The 14,469-nt window shown below is 36.3% G+C and overlaps 1 protein-coding gene across 1 annotated transcript in view; it reads left to right on the forward strand.

Moving 5' to 3' along the window:
• Nucleotides 1-14,469, forward strand: part of DYM (dymeclin) — a 276,445-nt gene that overhangs the window by 113,232 nt on the left and 148,744 nt on the right. Inside the window, exons 12-14 of the mRNA XM_023531219.1 lie at nucleotides 541-561; nucleotides 2,598-2,711; nucleotides 3,683-3,777. Of these exons, the coding sequence (XP_023386987.1) occupies nucleotides 541-561; nucleotides 2,598-2,711; nucleotides 3,683-3,777 (230 nt within the window). The remainder of the gene's footprint in view (nucleotides 1-540; nucleotides 562-2,597; nucleotides 2,712-3,682; nucleotides 3,778-14,469) is intronic.

A 14,469-nucleotide genomic window follows, 5' to 3' on the forward strand; every position in this document is an offset into this window, starting at 1 on the left:
CTGCACATCTTGTGTGTTCTCTCTGAGTTCCCAGCCCCCTTTCCACACATAGACTCTTTCCTCCTTCCATCTTATTACTGTTTTTGGTTAACTCAGGTTTTACATTTTTATGACTGTGTTAACTATTATTCTTAGCTCAGATGGAGTGTATGATAGTTGCATTTCCTTTCTTGTACATGTTTTAATCTTTCTGTAGCACATCGTTGCCCTGTTTTTTACTCATGTACCAATCACTAATGCAACTCCCAGTAGTTGAGCAGAACTGAGAATTTCTTCTAAATCTATTAAAATAGACTGCTTATTTTCTCAGTTCCATTTTCTTCTTTGACTCCGGTCTTGGTCCACATTGGAGGCTCTCTCAAATGTCTAGTGATCCTTGCTTATCTGTTCATATTTAGGAGTAAGGCACTAAAAAGTTGATTGGCAGTCCTATGCATGGGCAGAATTTACTTGCTGTATCTTGCTCTACATAGTCTGTTTCTCTGGGCATCCTGCTCTCTGTAGGCCTTTTCTTTTGGGCTGATCAGTTTCTCAGGGGAGTCTTCCAGTATCCTTGCTGTGGTGTCTAATGGAAGATGGGGCTAGCGGTTTCACTCTTCATTGGGTACAAACATTTTCTTTCCTTCTTGTCTTCAGTATGGCTTTTGTTTCATCTTTCTTTTCTCTGATGCTCCATTAAAAAAACTTTTTTTTGCTTCTTATATAATATGTCCATCATTTCAACTAAGATTTAAGAATCTTGACACTGTAGAAAGAGGATAAAGCATACAAATCTCTTGATATTAATATTTGCTATAGTACCATGAGAGAGAAAATATTTGCACTGGTTTACTCAGTTTTTAAAATATCATTTATCTCTCTTTTGATGGAGTAAAAAAACCGATATGATTTTTAAAAACATTAAATAGTGTAAACAGAAAGTGCACAAATTTTGAAGTTACAACTTATGAGTTTTTACATTTGTATATACCTGTGTTATTACCACCCAGATCAAATTATTGAACATTTCTAGCCTAATAGAAGACTCCCTTATGCCCTCTCCTGGTCGGTACCCCATATCGACCAGAGTTAAGTACTAGTCTGATTTTCTTCCCAGTAGATTAGTTTTTGCATCTCCTTGAATTACAGTGTGTTCTCTTTAATGTTGGCTTCTTTCAGTCAATATAGTGCTGCTGAAATTTACCCATATTATTACATCATTAGTTTGTTGTTTTTTATCTTTATGTGCTATTTCATTGTGTATTTATATACAGGGAATACCATTTATAAATATTTCAACATGTCACTTTAACAAACATAAACTTTAAAAAATATACAACCATAATACCATTATCATATCCAACAAAATCAGCAATAGTTTTTAATACCTAATTACTCAATTTATTTTCTCCAGTTATCTTTAAAATATCTTTTCTGATTTGGTTGTTTTGAATCAGTTTTCGAAATCCACTTACTACAGTTACTTCTTAAGGCCCCTTTTAATCTATAACAGTCTCTCCCTCTCTCCTTTTTACAACCACTTATTTGTTGTAGAAACTGGGTTATTTTTTTCAGTAGAATTTCCTATATTTGACTTTGGCTAATTATATCACTGTGTTACTTAACATGTACTTCCATCCTCTGTGTTTCATATACGCTAATGATTAGAACAGAGGCTTGATTAGATGTCACATATGTCTCTTTTAGATTATTATATTTCACTACTTTTTAATGGCTTTTTGTTGTCCACTCATAGCGATATATTAATGTCTGAATTCCTTTGTTTGAAAGGTGATGGGACATTCCTCAGCACCTGCGGGCGATGGCGGCCGCCGTGCTCTGCAGGGGAGCATATCTCCTTAGTGGAGAAGGCAGGAATCAGCCCATAAGCCTTTTTCTTTTTCATGTGTAGATGGAAAAGAATGTGGCACGCTGAATCCCTGGGTAAAGGAGAAAGGAAATAGGAGTGACCTAAATGAAAGGGAACATTAAGGGAGTTCTAATGCTCAGCTGAGTCTGTCAGTTTTTCTGCATTTTACCTCCTTCCTTGTGACAGCCCAGAATTGGCTGCTATGTTGCCCAGTCTTTGTTTCTCTCTCCTTTTGATAGCCCTGCTACAAATCTGTAGAACCGTGCCAACTTAAGTTAGAAAGCAGTTCTTGCGTTTTGAGGCCTGGAGGTGTGAGCACCAGAACTCCTGCTCAATAGCCAGGCAGAACACAGGTGCGTCTCTTCCTGAAGATCTTGGCTTGTGTTCTAAACTTTTCCTGAACACAAGCATGGAGATTTTCTGTGGTTGTTGGGGCAGCTCCTTGGTTTTCTTATTTTGCTTTCAAACTACTGAACTCTGATTGGTTTTTCTTTAAGTCTGTCCTGTGTATCATACCTTTTTATCTGCTAATGATATCCTCCTATTTTCCAGACCTGTTTTTTTCTTTGGTATTTAAGAAGAAGTAAACATATCAGCACAGTTTGGCTATCCCGAAAGACTCACAATTCACTTTTATATACTATTTAACTCAGCTTCAGAGCAAAGCCATGCCTTATCAGAAATTATAGACGTGGACAATCCTTTTTTCCTTAGTCATGTTTACTTAAACTTTTCTTCCACATTACAGATATTAAAAAATATTACTTGGTATTCCGAACGGGTTTTAACTGAAATTTCACTGGGAAGTCTCCTGATACTGGTCGTAATAAGAACCATTCAATACAACATGACAAGGACAAGAGTAAGTCTTCCATAGCTATTTTTCTATCTTTATGCATACAGTACAATTAAGATTATAGTTGAAAGCAATCCCATTATTTAGAGTGCTAATATCCTCATGAAATACGGTAGAAAAATACAGAGCAGCATATAGTCACTGTATTACATGAGCCTAAGGTACCATATGTAGTGTCTGTTTCTTAATATGTGATTGTATGATTAGAAATACTTTACACAAAATAGAAAACAAGCTGTGGAGCACATTTAGATATGATGTTTTATGTCTTTGCTGGACCGATAAAACTGATTTACCTTTTAAAAGCAGCAACAAACTAAGAAGATACAAGCATAAGAAAATATGAATTTAGTTGGGAAAGAAAAAAAAGAAGAAAGAGAATACTTTAAAGAGTAAAAGGACAATTTCTAATGGATTGTATTTGTAGTACCTGGGAGCAAATTTCAGTTTCGGTCAATAGAGAAGCAATATACAGAATTCATAGCTCAGAAAAATGGTCGAGTTAACTGACCTGTTTTCGATTATTTCTTTCTGTGGGGCTTACATAGATACATGTCTACAATCTTTTATCTGAAACTCTAGGAGCCAGATGTATTTTAGAATGAAGAATGTTTTGATTTTAGAAAGATAATTGTAGTGCATATGCTTACACTATATGTAACCATTAGGATCTGGAGCAGCACACTGTAATTAAACATTAATATTTCTGCAGTGAAGTATTTCAGTGTTCACCAGGGTAGGGATAATGAAGACCATAAATAGCATCATACTCCTTTGTGCCAGATGTTGCTTCCAAATGAGTGGTGAAAAAACTTTGAACTTTCAGTGCTTTATTGATTTTGGAATTAGAGAGAAGGGATCATGGAACTGAACTTTCAAAAATCAATGACAATCGAGTTTACATTTGCTTCTAATTAACCTTGCTTAAAATATAGAGAAGACTTGATGAATGTTTTCAACTTGCTGTTTTCTGACAGGACAAGTACCTTCACACAAATTGTTTGGCAGCTTTGGCAAATATGTCGGCACAGTTTCGTTCTCTCCATCAGTATGCTGCCCAGAGGATCATCAGGTAAATATGAGCTTCAGAAGAAATCCTGATTTTTGCCTTCTGGCTGACCTATTGACAAGGACACTATGGCGGTCCCTTTTTAAATGTTATCTGCAAAGAATAGCAAATTTTCCTACTTAATTTTTTATTACCTTTTTTGGTTGAAAATACCTTGTTCTCTTTTGTTTTCTAACCTAACTTTTCAATCAAAGTTAATTGTATTTAATTTCAATCTTTTCATAAGTCTTGGTTTAAGCTTTGCATGTTAGCTTTTTACAGAGGAACAGGTTTATTAGTAATGCAAACTAAATCTTAACATATTTACTGAGCATATTATAGAGTATCACACTATCCTTTTGAGGAGTTATCCGTTTGTTTTAGAGGATTATTTTTATAGTGGTTTACCATATTAGTTTCCAGTTGTTGCCACAAATTAATGATTTAACACAAATTTATTATATAGTTCCGTAGATTAGAAGTTTAACACTGGTCTCACTAGGCTAAAATCAAGATGTCAGCAGGGCTGCATTTCTTTCTGGAGGCTCTAGAGAAGAATCTGTTTCCTTGCCTTTTCCAATTGCTAGGAGCTCCACATTCCCTGGCTCATGGCCCCTTCCTCCATTTTCAAAGCCAGCAACAGTAGGTTGTTGAGTCCTCCTCACTTCTCGTCACGCTGACTTCCTCTTCTGGTTCCCTCTCCCACTTTGAGGGTCCTCGTGATTGCCTTGACCCTACCCAAATAATCCAGGATAATCTACCCGTCTCAGGGTTTTTAAATGAATCATAACTGCAGAGTCCCTTTGCCATGTAAAGTAACATACTGACAGGTTCAGGGGATTAGGATGTGGATATTTTGGGAGGAGCTATTTTTCTGTCTGCCACAATATCAGCATAAACCCCTCTGTCTGAAGGCACCCTTTGCCAAATATACAGTCTTTAAGAGTAGGAAAGCTAATTAACAAACGATAAATGAATGTCTTTTGCATGGATTTTAAACATATGTGGGTACTTGTTGATCATTAGGTAGGATGCTCAAGATTGTATTAGTGGCTCTCAAGTAGAAGTTTTCTATGTAAGTCAGTGAAGTCAGATCGTTTCCTTTAATTCTTGCTTTTTGGGCAATGCAGTTTTGACTATTAGTTTTTGTGTTCCAATCATTGGTGGTGATCACAACTTCATATTACTTTAAACTCTAATCACTTTCTGCTCATTGATTAGAGACATTTATTAACCTTGGCTCATTTTTATCAGTCACTCAGAATTAATTTATGGTCTTCGTTTATTTATCCTCAGAATTTAGTAGAGGATATTTTCTGCTAAATTAAACTAAAATAATCCAGTACATTATATTGGATTATTTTGAGGGTTCATACTTGAGAGATTGTCTAGTTTACTGACATGGACTAACGCTAACTTCATAATTTAAACATAGTGCCTCTTCATACTTGAAATTCTTCCAGATGTTCTAAGAGACTTTAGTTTCTTAAAAATTAACCTTTGTCACCATGCTGTATTTTAGCATGACCGATTTAGTGTATCTGTGCTTCTTTGTGGTCTGTTTTTCTTTGCGTGTATGTGGAGTTTTATAATGATTTTATGAAGATTTCATTACAAGATTAATTTTCCTCAACTGATTTGTGAACCTTTGACTCATTCAGCATTAAAATGCCAGTTGAACTGGAACATAATTTAAGTTCTGATAAAATGTATTAAGCAAGATTAAATAAAAATTTTCTAGGTGTAAGAATTAGGGAAAAAAGCACGGTGCCAGATTTTCTGTATATGATGAGTAAGGTAGAAAATCAATCATATTTGGAAAACTGAGAAACGTAATTTAGATTTGCAATTTGGGACTTTTGATCAGGTTTATCATCAATAAGGAGTACCGCTTTACTTAATTTTAATGGAGTTTTGTTTACCATTACAGTAGTGAAAAACTGTGTTAAGCAAGGAATACCAAAATTGTTTATAAAAATTCCTGCCTTCAAGTAGCTTGAACTTTAGTAGCCAAGATAAGACAAGGACCAACATATGTTACACACAGCAGAATGTGGTAAATGTTAGAATGAAAGAAAATTTCCGAAGGTGAGGGCGAGTGGTTGGTTCAGAGAATAGTGAGATCACATCGCACTGAGAAATTAGGCAAGGTAAGTCGAAGGAGATGGCACTAGAGACGGATGCGAGAAGGCATCAGCCACAGCAAACCAAAACGAAGAGGTGTGATAAGAGAGCATGGTTTACATTTAAAAAATAACCAGTCTCATTCAGTTGTGGACCTGTATGTACAGGGATTATAGGAGAGAAACCTTCAAGAACCAGGTGACGCCTTCATGTGGAGAGGCTTGACTGTCAGATCCACAGTGTAGGGTAATGAAAGCAAATAGAGATGAAAAGTCAGATTTTTAACAAAAAAGAAAATGTGAATGAATGAGTTGTAAATGGATTTTAAAAGAAACAATGTAAATTTCTAGAGTTATCAATTTCAGTAATGGTATCAGCATATTTTGTTTGTCACACCGAGGGACATGCAGTTCTAACAAGTTCCCACGTGCTGCCAGTGCTTCTGGTCCAAGGGCCACAGTTAAGTAGCCAGTATGGACCAGAGCATCTATATCATCGAGGAGGAGGGAGCTTTTTAGAAATATAGAATGTCGGCCCAGCTTCAGACCTGCTGAATCAGAATCTTCATTTTAACAAGATCCCCAAGTGATTTGTACATACATTAAACTTTGGAAAGCACTTTGAATTTGGGCCTGGAAATTAAGATTTATCCCCTTAGAAAACACTTGTCATGAATTGGAAATGAGGCCCAGCTTTTTTGCGTCTTGAGGAAACTCATTTTCTACTAAATGTTTGTGTTTTGTGGGGATAGAATTGTAAAGTATGATAAGGAATGCATAACAAACACTGTTTAGATGCACAGATTTATTATAGCAGTATGAGTCAAGATTCACCAGATGCTCTAGTAACTCCTTCACATGAGAAGCAATCAGTTTTTGTATACACATTTTCTAAATCCTCTTTTAGGAAGAGACTATACAATTTTGTATCTGTCAGTTGCAAAACTTAAAAAAGCCAATATTTCATGTGATCTTTAGCAAAATGCAAAACAGAATACCATGTTTCATTGCTGTGAAAGTAAGATGTAAATAAAGCTTTCAAAAACCTTTTAGCTAACCAATGTACTGTCTACTTGAAACTAATTTTAAAAATCTCAAAAAATAAAATAAAAACCTTAACTGGACGTAAATGTAAAGAATGATTTCATATGGTGTCTAAGGTATTGTTTTATAGTCTATGACAATGTGTCTTCCACGAAGTTTTGGTATTCTAGTATTGTAGAAAAATCACAAACGTGATTGGGGTTTTGTTCAATTGTAAAGACTAAATATGCTATAAGCATGGATATTTGAAATCATTATTTGGGACTACAGGGTTATTAATTCAATTAAAAACATTTATAAAAAGTAGATTATATGCAAAGGATTGTTGTAGGTTGCAAAGATAGCATTACTTCCTACCTTTAAGACATCCCGTGTTGCCTCTCATGTCATCTTCCAGCTGACTCCTTCCTCTGGCTCCTCCTTCACCTTTGGTTTAACAGATACTTTCTCCAGCATTTCATCCTAGATCGTTTTCTTCTCTCTGCTCATTTTCTCTGGGAGTTCACATATATGCTTGTGACTTCGCCTACTGTGCACATGCATACAGGAAACCATCCAAATGTACATTTATAATTCTGATCTCTCTCTCTCTCTCTCTCTTTTTCTCCCAGAGGCAGGTAATACAGTGTAGTGGTTAAGACCACAGATTCTGAGTTTGAGATACCAGCTCCAAAACTTACTAGCTATGGATTCTTAGAGAAGTCACTTAACTTCTCCGTATATCAGTTTGCCTATCTGTAAGGTAGAGTGACAGTAGTTGCTGTCTTATCTCAGTGGATAAGGTGATGATTGAATGAGTTAATACTTGTAAAGGGCCTGACACATAGTATGTGCTGTATAAGTAGTGACTAGCTGAACCCTAACTCTACTAACCTCACTACCTGGGTATCCCACACTTAGCTCAAACTTTTATTCCGTTTAAGACCGTACTCATTTTTAAACCCACTCTTCCTTTTAAATCCCCTCTCCTTGGTAATGGCCCTCACCACAGCCACCTAAATTGCCAAGCCAGAAACCTACAGTAATTCTCTACCATTTCTTCCTTTCCTTCAAATGCTAACTTTACCAATTCTGTCTAACTTTACCATTGTAATTTGCATTCATACCCTTTTTTCTGTCTTCACTGTTGCTGCCTTGGTTCACGTGTTGGTGATACTCACCAAAACTGTGTCATTAGTCCTCTTTTCCATGTTAATTTTCCAGGACAACATCCATACACTATGTATTACAATTCCTGAACACCTCTAAACCTTTGTCGACTAGCCAGTTTAAAGGGAAAACAACAACAACAACAACAACAACAACAACAACATCTTTCAGACTTTGCTGCTATAACTTTAGGTACTTCGCTGTATTGGAAGGAAGTTGGAGTGAGGGGTGAGGGGCTACCAGAGATTGCAGAGAACCATCTGTTTCAGAAAACCCGCAGGAGTTAGGACCCATGGTCCCAGGGCAGGTGACTTACTCTCGGAAATAACATCCTGCCAGACTTGCTGCGACAGTGCAGTGGAATGAGCCTGGGCTTTTGATCTGGACAAGCCTGGGACAGCCACTTACCAGCGGTGTAACACCAACACCCTAAAGTGTATAAACCTCAAGACTGCTACCAGTTTTAAATGTAATGAAAAAGGGACTAGTGATGAGACACTGAAGGTGACAGGTATGAATTTATCATTAAATGAGCCTTATTTTTAATATAAGAAAGTATTCCTGAAATATAACCAAGAGAAATAACCAAGTATATTACCATATTATATATTTGAATATTTTATGTTGTGTAACATTAAATTTATCCCAACTACAAACAGACCACCTTGCTTCTTAATATTCTCATTTTCAGTTCAATATATTATTTGGTTCAGAAAAAAACTCAATCCATGAAAACTGAATTTAGTGGGGACAGAAGTGAGGAAGTCTGATGTAGCAGGCCAATACTAGAAAAGTATTATTAAAAACAAATCGCCTATCTTTCTTTGATTCCATGGGCCATTCTAAAAGATCTTATTCTAAAAGATGTTATTCTCAAGAGGTCTGCAAAACCAGAAAGCTTTCAATAACGTCTTGCCTTGTTATAAACTTCATTAGCATGGACAAGCAACAGGTTATTTGCAAAACATGGCCAGAGATGAATCAACTTATGTGCAGTCTCAGAACAGGTGCCAGAACTAAGTGTAAAATCCCAGATGCCAGTCCATTTTCCAAGAATAAGTCACTGAGTATTTATTACAAGTCCATTGTGTGCCTACTGAGAGCTACTCTCTGCAGAGTAATGCAAAGAGATACAAGATAAGTCTTTTATCTCCAGTAATTACTCCTTGCTTAAGCAAAAGACTTGATTAAACTTTAGGCCAGGCCAGTGTGTCACAAGGTCAAGACTGAAATTCTCTCTCCCACACCCACCTCTGAGAGAAACCAAGTCACCATAGCCATATTTTCTAGCATGTGCCTTTTTCTTTTCATACTCCCTACCCCAACCCCACACCTGCCCCAGGAACTTGCCCTGGGTCAGAATTGACAGAGATCTGGGGGCTGCTAAAAAAGAGATGAATAGGGCCAACTGGGTTCTTTCTCTTTCTAATCTGAATATGGAAATGTGAAGCGATTATGTTAGCAGCAGCTGGGTCTAAAGTAAAAAGGCCAAGGAGGTGTGGGAGGGATGGTGAGAGAGGGCTTAACCACTGCAGATTCAAGATAAAACAATGAGAGGAGGGAAGCTGGTGGAAAAAGCCCTACAGAAAGAATAGGTGATACCAAGAACTGTCTCAATTTTTTCCTAGTTGTAGATCACACTTACCCAGACAGAGGAGCATGGCTGTGTAAGTGCAGGGACAGTACAGACTCAGTAAGGACAGAGCAGCAGGTATATGTCAAGTAGTAATCGAAGATTAAGAGCACAGGGCAGGGCCCTGATCACGTCACCCTAAAGAAGATTCCTCAGCTTGGGCACTACTGACATTCTGGGCTAGATAATTCTTTGTTGTCCTATGTATTATAGTCTATTTAGCAATATCCTTGGCCTCTACCCACTAGATGTCATACATAGTGTATGGATGTTGTCCTGGAAAATTAACATGGAAAAGAGGACAAAAACTTTTAGCTTGAAACTCTATTGCCTTACATCTAATGCTTGATGTTAGGTGTTTTGTTGTTGTTGTTGTTGTTGTTGTTGTTGTTGTTGTTTTAAGTCAGTGAATACTTATTGAGCTTTTGTAACATGCCTACCACTGTGAAGTCCTCTTTAATTTGAGATTTTTTTACATTTGAATTCGAGGCTGATGTAATTCATTGTATCTAGAAATTAAGTGTTAGTTATAGTCATGTTGCTTTTATTTCTTAAAACTTTAATTTGAACCTTATGTAAAATCATTATAGTCAGGAAATTGTTTCTTTAGGGAAAGAATTATCTGATATTATAAGTTATAACAAATAGTCTGTTTCCAGAATCTTGGTATGTTATTTAATTTCTGTTTTTCATTTCTAAAGTGATATATGTGTGATACCTGTTTCATGTGACTGTTGTAAGAGTTACTAATGGCTTGTAAAGTCTTTTGCAGGTCTGTACACTCTATTACAGTATTACAACATTTTTGAAATAATTTTAATCTAAAAATCAATCTGGATAATATCCTTACATAAAATGTCTCGCTCTATCACTATTTCTAGATTCTGCCAAAAGCATTATCAGTTTGCCTATTTTTCCCAAACATTTCCCTAAATGACGACCTCATTGGTCAAGAGTTTTTAATAATAACATATTTTATTTTAGATTGGTAGGAGATTTAAACAATGGTTTTATAGTGTAAGTACTTCTATTAAACTTATATGATTTATTTTTTAAAAGATAGAATTAACTTGTTCTTGCTGAATGGCTGGGCAGTAAAAAAGTTCCAGTTTCCCTTTGGTCTTTACTGATCCTTGTTTGATCTTGGCATAGCAGTAGCCAAGAAAGGAAGAAGAAATGTTTTGCCTTAAAAATCTGGCTTCCTGTACTTCCTACAGCCAGTGGTGCTTTGAAGGTGGCTAAAATTTTCAGAAAAATCTGACATGACTTGCTTTTAGTTCAGCCCTTTCTTACAAAATTATGCTGAGAGCATTTAGACAACTTCTAGTTGAAAATTTTATGTTTCCATTAGAAAATTTCTAACTATACAGAGATAGCCATGAATTTTTAAGCTCTCATTCCTGTGAACTGCTGTGAAGGATCTGAGATTTTGCTCTACTTCAGACTAACAATTTAGTCTGCCACAGTTTTGTAGATCCTGATAGAAAGTCAAGATTTCTGGGTCAGAGACAAAGGATAGTTTCTTATTCTCAACAGTAGTAGGAGTCACAGTATCGTTGTTCATGCCCACAGGGCAGTATGATAAGGGCCAGTTGGCATCTGCATAGGCAGTGGGTTGCATTACAGGAGAGGAACCCTGAGTTTAGGAAAACCCCAAGCCTATTATTTGTAAATAATAGGCGTTAAGCAAAGCTGCCCAACTTTTGTTTTGCATTGGAACATCTTTACTATATTTGATAGCAAACTGCCCTCTGCTCTAGAAGGAGACTGTATCTTTGCCTTCCCCATCTGTTCACTCTGCAAACATTCATGAAAGGATAGTTTAGAGCACAAAGCTGTGAATACCTTTGTCTTCATGGAACACAAGAGATCCCTGGGGAATTGTCTTTACCTAGTTACACGTTTCTATTGCCATTTAGAAAAACCTATCACTGTGTCATTAAGATAGCTAGTTGATACTGCTCTTGGTTTTATATCTCCCTTGCTAATGCATTGGATTTATGTATCGTAGAAGTAAAGGATTGAATGGCGTCATCAGTCTCTGCTTTGTTCGTGTGTCATAATGAATCTCCTGCTCAGGTGTCAGTGTCATTAACAACCCTTAAAGCCTTCTTTCTGAGTGGCTTTAACAAAACCAGAATACTTTTAAACACCAATAATAAAATTATAGGTTTGGAAAGACCTATACATGTGGAAATTTTGAAACCTAGTGTTCTCATGTGACCATTCTAAGTGAATACTATTGCAGAAGCAGACATGGACATCGAGTCTCTCAGCTCCTTGCGTGCTGTTCTTTCCAGAACAAAAGAGAACAAGGGTGTGCTTGTGCCTCTGCCCTTTTAACATAACTGTAATATCTGCTATATTGTAAAATGCTAAAGCCAGAGAAGAGAAATGATGTGACTTAGTAAAGGATTTTCCTTCCTGATGAATTGTGCATGCTTCACGGTCTTTGTGAAAAGCACCTTTTCCAAAACAAAGAAACAAGGGTTGTGGTCACAGGAGAACTGGGAGTAAACAAAAGTAAAGAGACTTTAAATGATTCACATGTCCGGTATAAATACCTGCAGAATCAGAAATACCAGGGATGGGGACAAACAAGGGAAGAGAGGATACTCACTTCCTGAGGAGAGAGAAAAAGGTAGTTGGGAAAAGGTAGCTGCCAAAAAGGTATTCCCTATCACAAATATTAATGAGTGTTCTGAGCATTTAACATTTATTTTTATATGCCTCAATTTCCTCATTTACAAAATGAGAATATCAAGTCTGCTGTGAGAAAGAAATGTGTTATTGTTTGTAAGGCGCTTAGAATGCAGTCTTTTGAGTAGCAATCTTCCCTGTTAGAGGATGGACAACACCAGGTCTTATTTATTATGATGGCTCGGTAGGTATTTGAAGGATGAAATTCTGATGCTCTAATTGGATTAAAATAAATAGTTAAAATTTACTGGCTCTAGGTGAGGAAGAAACAGCATGCTATACAGACTATCATTTTTTTTGTACAGCTAGTATGTGCCGTACGCTACATACTGGGCCCTACACAGTGTTATCGTATTATTTGATGATATGGGTATTATTATTTTTATTTTATAATGAAGAAACTATATCTCAGAGAAGTAATTTTATCTAAGGTCACCTTGCTGGTCACCAGCGCTGGGATTTAAACCTTTATCTGTCTTTCATCCATTATACTATACTACCTTCCATTGTCAAGTGCTTCTTATAAAGTTTTAAATGAAAACACGCAGATAATTTATGTACAAAACATGTTCATTTTGCATCATGTCTTAGGTGAGTTGTTTTCACCTTTCTAAGCATGCATGAGAGTCAAGTTCTATTGAGAATGAGACATGTGAAAACGATCAGTTCTCCCAAGGATGGCACATAGTCAGTACCTTTCTAAAAACATAGGAGAAAGATTAATTGATGACAAATTGTGCACCTTCTTAGATGCCCCGGTTGAAAAAGATCTGTGGGGCCTTTTGGGTTTGAGGCCCACGGGTTAAGAAAAACTATAGGAACCTAATATGACTTCCTGTTGGTGCTATTTCTCCATTTAAAATGTGTCTGTTTTTTTTTTTTTTTTACCTTCATTAGTCAAACATGAAGATCTTATTGAAGCATGAGAATATTGATATTATTTACTTAATAAACTTTCATGAACCCATCAATCCTGGATTTAGAAGTACATACAACTCTGTCATTATTTACTACTTGGTATGGGCATAATAATGGTACCTTTGTACACAAGCTAAAGACCTTTACATCATTACAGATTTTCCACTTAGATTCACCCAATCTTTAATAAATCACTGGGATTCTAAATAGATCTTCTGAGAAACACCAGTAACTGGTTCTAATAATGTTTTCCTTCACAGAGTATTTTATAACATGATTGTGATTTTAAAAACAAACAAACAAGGGTAGGTATTTAGGAGTCATTTAATCATTTACCAGTTATTTTCTATATATTTGCCATGGTCAAATATTGGCAGTCATTGGAGATTCATGTAATATACTCATGCCCTGCCTTCAGAGAGCTTTTAGTCTAGCAGGGTCAGCGGATGATAACCATCGAACCCCACATGTGTTGTGTTGAAGAGTAAGCCCTGAAGACAAGGCAGAAAGCAGACAGCTTACCTGAGCATCACTGAAGTCTTCCCCAGTGAGGTGGTACTTGAGTTACATCTTAAAATATGAGCATTTACTCCTTTTAAATTGGTGATAAGGGAGGCAACTCTTTTTCTATCTGACTCTTAGCCCTTCCCTAAACTCCCTTTAGAAACCTTAAGTAAGATTTCACTTGTACAAAAATAGTTCCCTTTCAGCAACTTAAAAAAGAACTCACAAAACTTACCCAATCTAACTCGCCTCCCACAAGAAGGTGGTAAAGATTTATTAAAATAAAAACTACCATAAAAACTATCTACCACGCCGACCTTAGTCCAATTTTAGTTTGTTATTTAGGAAACTTTTCAGTTTATATGATAGTCATCAGATGATTGGAATACTCAAATTACTTTAAAATTTAGTTCGACTAAAGATGTCCATCAGATCAGTAGTTTTCCATTGGAGGGGGATTGGAAGGGTTGGATAAAATGTGTGATATGTGTTGCGGTGGTGGGAAAACAGGTAACTACCAGCAAGAAGGTGACTTGTTGAACCTGTGAATTTGTGCATTACTAACCAGAGTAAGTAGATAAACCTTTATTTTTCTTTTGATTAGTAGATAAACTTTTAAGTATCATTTAGAAGCTTTACAAATGA

Source organism: Pteropus vampyrus, unplaced genomic scaffold (genome assembly GCF_000151845.1).
Source record: "Pteropus vampyrus isolate Shadow unplaced genomic scaffold, Pvam_2.0 Scaffold3, whole genome shotgun sequence".
Classification (NCBI taxonomy): domain Eukaryota; kingdom Metazoa; phylum Chordata; class Mammalia; order Chiroptera; family Pteropodidae; genus Pteropus; species Pteropus vampyrus.